The 3,451-nt window shown below is 39.9% G+C and overlaps 1 protein-coding gene across 3 annotated transcripts in view; it reads right to left on the bottom strand.

Annotated features, from left to right (window-relative positions):
* Positions 1-3,451, bottom strand: part of ascc3 (activating signal cointegrator 1 complex subunit 3) — a 263,454-nt gene that overhangs the window by 102,682 nt on the left and 157,321 nt on the right. For all 3 annotated transcript variants that reach the window (XM_032519352.1, XM_032519351.1, XM_032519350.1), the window contains 2 exons: positions 1,940-2,165; positions 643-797 (listed from right to left, as the gene is read on the bottom strand). In XM_032519352.1, coding sequence (XP_032375243.1) covers positions 643-797; positions 1,940-2,165 — 381 coding nt within the window. The remainder of the gene's footprint in view (positions 1-642; positions 798-1,939; positions 2,166-3,451) is intronic.

Raw genomic sequence — 3,451 nt, 5'->3', positions numbered from 1 at the left:
GCACGTACTAGACTGGCCTGCCTGCAGTCCAGACCTGTCTCCCATAGAAGATGTGTGGCGCATTATGAAATGTAAAATACAACGAGACTCCAGCAAGAATGCAAGCAAGAATGGGAAAGAATTCCACCTACTGTTCAAAGCTTCAAGAATAATTCTCAACTTAAGTCAATTCAATTTAAATAGCCCAACATAAAAAATCACAAATTTGCTTCAAGGGGCTTTCTCACTCATACCACTGGCAGGTAAAGGATCCAAAAGAAGGTTTTCTATCATCTTTAAGTCACTTAACATGATTAATTTTCATTCAATACAATTTTTAGAACTGAAGTAAGACAAGATCATGTGTATGGAATAATTCATGTTGTAATGCCAGTCAAAAGCTCCAAAAGCTCTAAACTAAACTAAACTATGAGCTGTGTTGAGCTTCAAAACATCAATTTGGGGTATTGGTTTTGTGCTAGCAAAAAATGTAGGGAGGCTGGCAGGCTGACAAAGCGGTCTGGAAAAGGCAACAAGAAGGGGGCCAAACATCCTGAAGACTATGACATGTACTGTACATTCAATTTCATTTGAAATATTTCTTTTCAAATAAAAAGAGAAGCAGACAACAGCAGTAATGTCACATGTTAAAGTATAGTATACCTGATCGTTCCAGCGAAAGTCAGGCGTAACGATGAGCCGAACACGTAGGACAGTGCGTGTGATTGGCTGAATGTTGGCCTCCATTGTGATGGAGGGAATCTGGTGGACACACTGTTTGACTGTAAGCCCGATGTTGACATGGTGCAGCATGTGACCTGGGAAAAAATACATATGGTATTAACATGTGTTTTGTGACAAAATTATGGGTACAACAGACTACAGTGAAATTCCAAATAAAAGCAAATATTTCAAAACAATAGCTGGGCCGGATAGATTTAACATAATACACATTTCTACATGTGAATGAATTCCTAACACTTTGCTGTTTTCTTAAGCACTGTTAAGCTTCTGTCAATGAAACTCAGCACTTCCTGCAGATGTGTTTCACATTAATAGCCTACCAGGACAAAGACGGAGTATGCCCTCTGAGCCACTGAAAGGCTTTGAATTTGAAACATCTGTTAAAGACATGTTGGGTCAAATAGTGGTACCTTAACAGAGAACAAACAGCAAAGTAGAACTGAGTTAATGGTTGGGAGCCACACAGAAGCAGCATGGTTTATGGCATGACTGGTGTACGTGTAATAATTAGGGGATGGTACAGTAGGCTTTTGTCCCGATTCAATTATTTCACTACACATGGGTGCCGATTCGATTTGTTGTTGTTTTCATTTATTTCATTTTCATTCTAGAAGTATTGCTAATTTGGTAGTATTGAGTATTGCGATTCTAGAAGTATTGCTAATTTGATAGTATTGAGTATTGTGATTTTTCTTTTCCTTCTTTAACAAAACCCAAAGTTGAATAATAAACTTCATGAGAAATTTCAACAACAAAAAAAGAACCAACATAAAAAAATTGTTTTCTAGAACAGGGGTCTTCAACAGGGGGTCCGAGGTACTGCCTGGGGGTTGCGAAAGTTTTGGTTGATTCGACTTTTTTTTATATTCAATATATACAATTTTATACAATATATATAATTAGGGGGTCCCCGCTCCATCTCGCCATCAGTTTGGGGGTCCTTGGCCTGGAAAACGTTGAAGACCCCTGTTCTAGAAAGAATGCACCTCACATGTCAGTCAGTCTGACATTTATTTTGTTTGTAAAGAAGTACATAATATTTATTTTCTGCTTTCGTTCTCTTTTTTTGCTGGAAACTGTTAAGGTTAAGGTAAGAAAAGGCCCCGCCACTATTTGAGAGTTTAAGTATAATTTACACCTGACATTTAATGCTTTTTAACCTTATTTTAGTGTAGTTTAAGAATCATTCATGAAGCTTGGGTTCAGTTGTCTTTACCGATCTCATCCTTCCTCATGTCCTTCAGTTTGTCCACAGTGAGCTTCCTCTCCTCCAAGCGGTTCAGCACAACGTGGCTTAGGTTGGGGAACTGGCGGAGAGGGTGGGCAAAAGGCCACAGCCGCTTATCGATCACCTTACAGAGGGTGAGCAGTCGGTAGGTCATAGCCGGCCACCGCTTCCTCAGAGCAATCTCGAACAAAGCCCTGACAATCCGAGCAGCATTCTGTGAGAAGGGACAGCAAGAGGGAGGGAAAAAGAAGGCTGAATCAACATCATTGCCAGAGTAGCAGGTATTGAGTGTGATTTATGATACGAGTCTTGACGCTGATCTTTCCCCGTAGCGCACGTAAGTAGCCTGAAGTTTATACTTGTGCGTTAGTGTGTGCGTTGATCTTTTTAAGAGAATAGCAGGGCTGGCATGTGTGTGTGGGGAGTGTGAGGTAGAGCAAGGGATAGAGTGACAACGATTATCTTCAGAGTGAGTAGCGACTCTAGAGGCATAGTGAGAGAAACAAAGTGTTGACGTGTAGTTATATTTGTTGAGAGGTGCACATCAGGCTACAGCGTAAGGTATAACGTAAGGCATAGCGTAGGGTATAGTGGAGAGAATAGCGTAGGGTATAGTGGAGAGAATAGCGTAGGGTATAGCGTAGGGTATAGTGTAGGGTATAGTGTAGGGCAGGGGTGGGCAGTTAATTTTTACCGATGGCCGCATGAGCAACCCGAGCACTGCTGGAGGGCCACATTGACAATATTTCAACTAAATTTTGCTCAGTATTATTTTTGATATACCGTAAGATAAATGGTAATAATTTCATTTAACCTAACTTAACTTTTACATAAGCAGATTGCTTTTGATGGTTTTATTTAAACTCTTAATTCTTAAATATTTATTAGGCTGAAATTAGGCTGAAATGTGACATTAAAATGAAATTAAAATAAGAAAAAAAAAAACAATCATTGAATTGGTGATTGAAACTGCATCTCTGGGGGTGTGAAGTTTGGTTAAAAGTCCTAGTTGGGTTTGCAGTTTTACCATCAACCATCAGCCTCCCTTGAGCGTCATTAGACAGATTCCGGTATTTATCATCATGCTTTGTCGTGTAGTGGCGATTCAGATTATAATCTTTAAACACAGCAACCTGTGCACCACAAATTAAGCCCACGGCTTTACTTTTTCTGTAAAGAAATACTTGGCAGTCCATGTCTTGTTGAAAACACGGCATTCGTCATCAACTTTTCTTTTTTTAGCGTGAGCGGACATCTCGGGGGTAACCGGGCATCACTTGTCGCTGTGCACCTTCACTCACAGGTTACACACGGACATACGTCCATAAATAACACTTTTCAAAATAACACATACGACATAGATGTTTTTTAAAATGTATTTTGTAATTTGTGATTGCCGCTGTTCACCTTCACTCACAATCACGCACGTGCATACATCCACACGGAAGTAATACAAATAACGCAGCACCGTTGTATTGCACACTCGACATAGATATATTT

The sequence above is a fragment of the Etheostoma spectabile genome, chromosome 6 (assembly GCF_008692095.1).
Source record: "Etheostoma spectabile isolate EspeVRDwgs_2016 chromosome 6, UIUC_Espe_1.0, whole genome shotgun sequence".
Lineage (NCBI taxonomy): Eukaryota > Metazoa > Chordata > Actinopteri > Perciformes > Percidae > Etheostoma > Etheostoma spectabile.
Note: the sequence above shows the minus strand (reverse complement) of the source record. Positions and strands in the feature narration are given on the sequence as shown.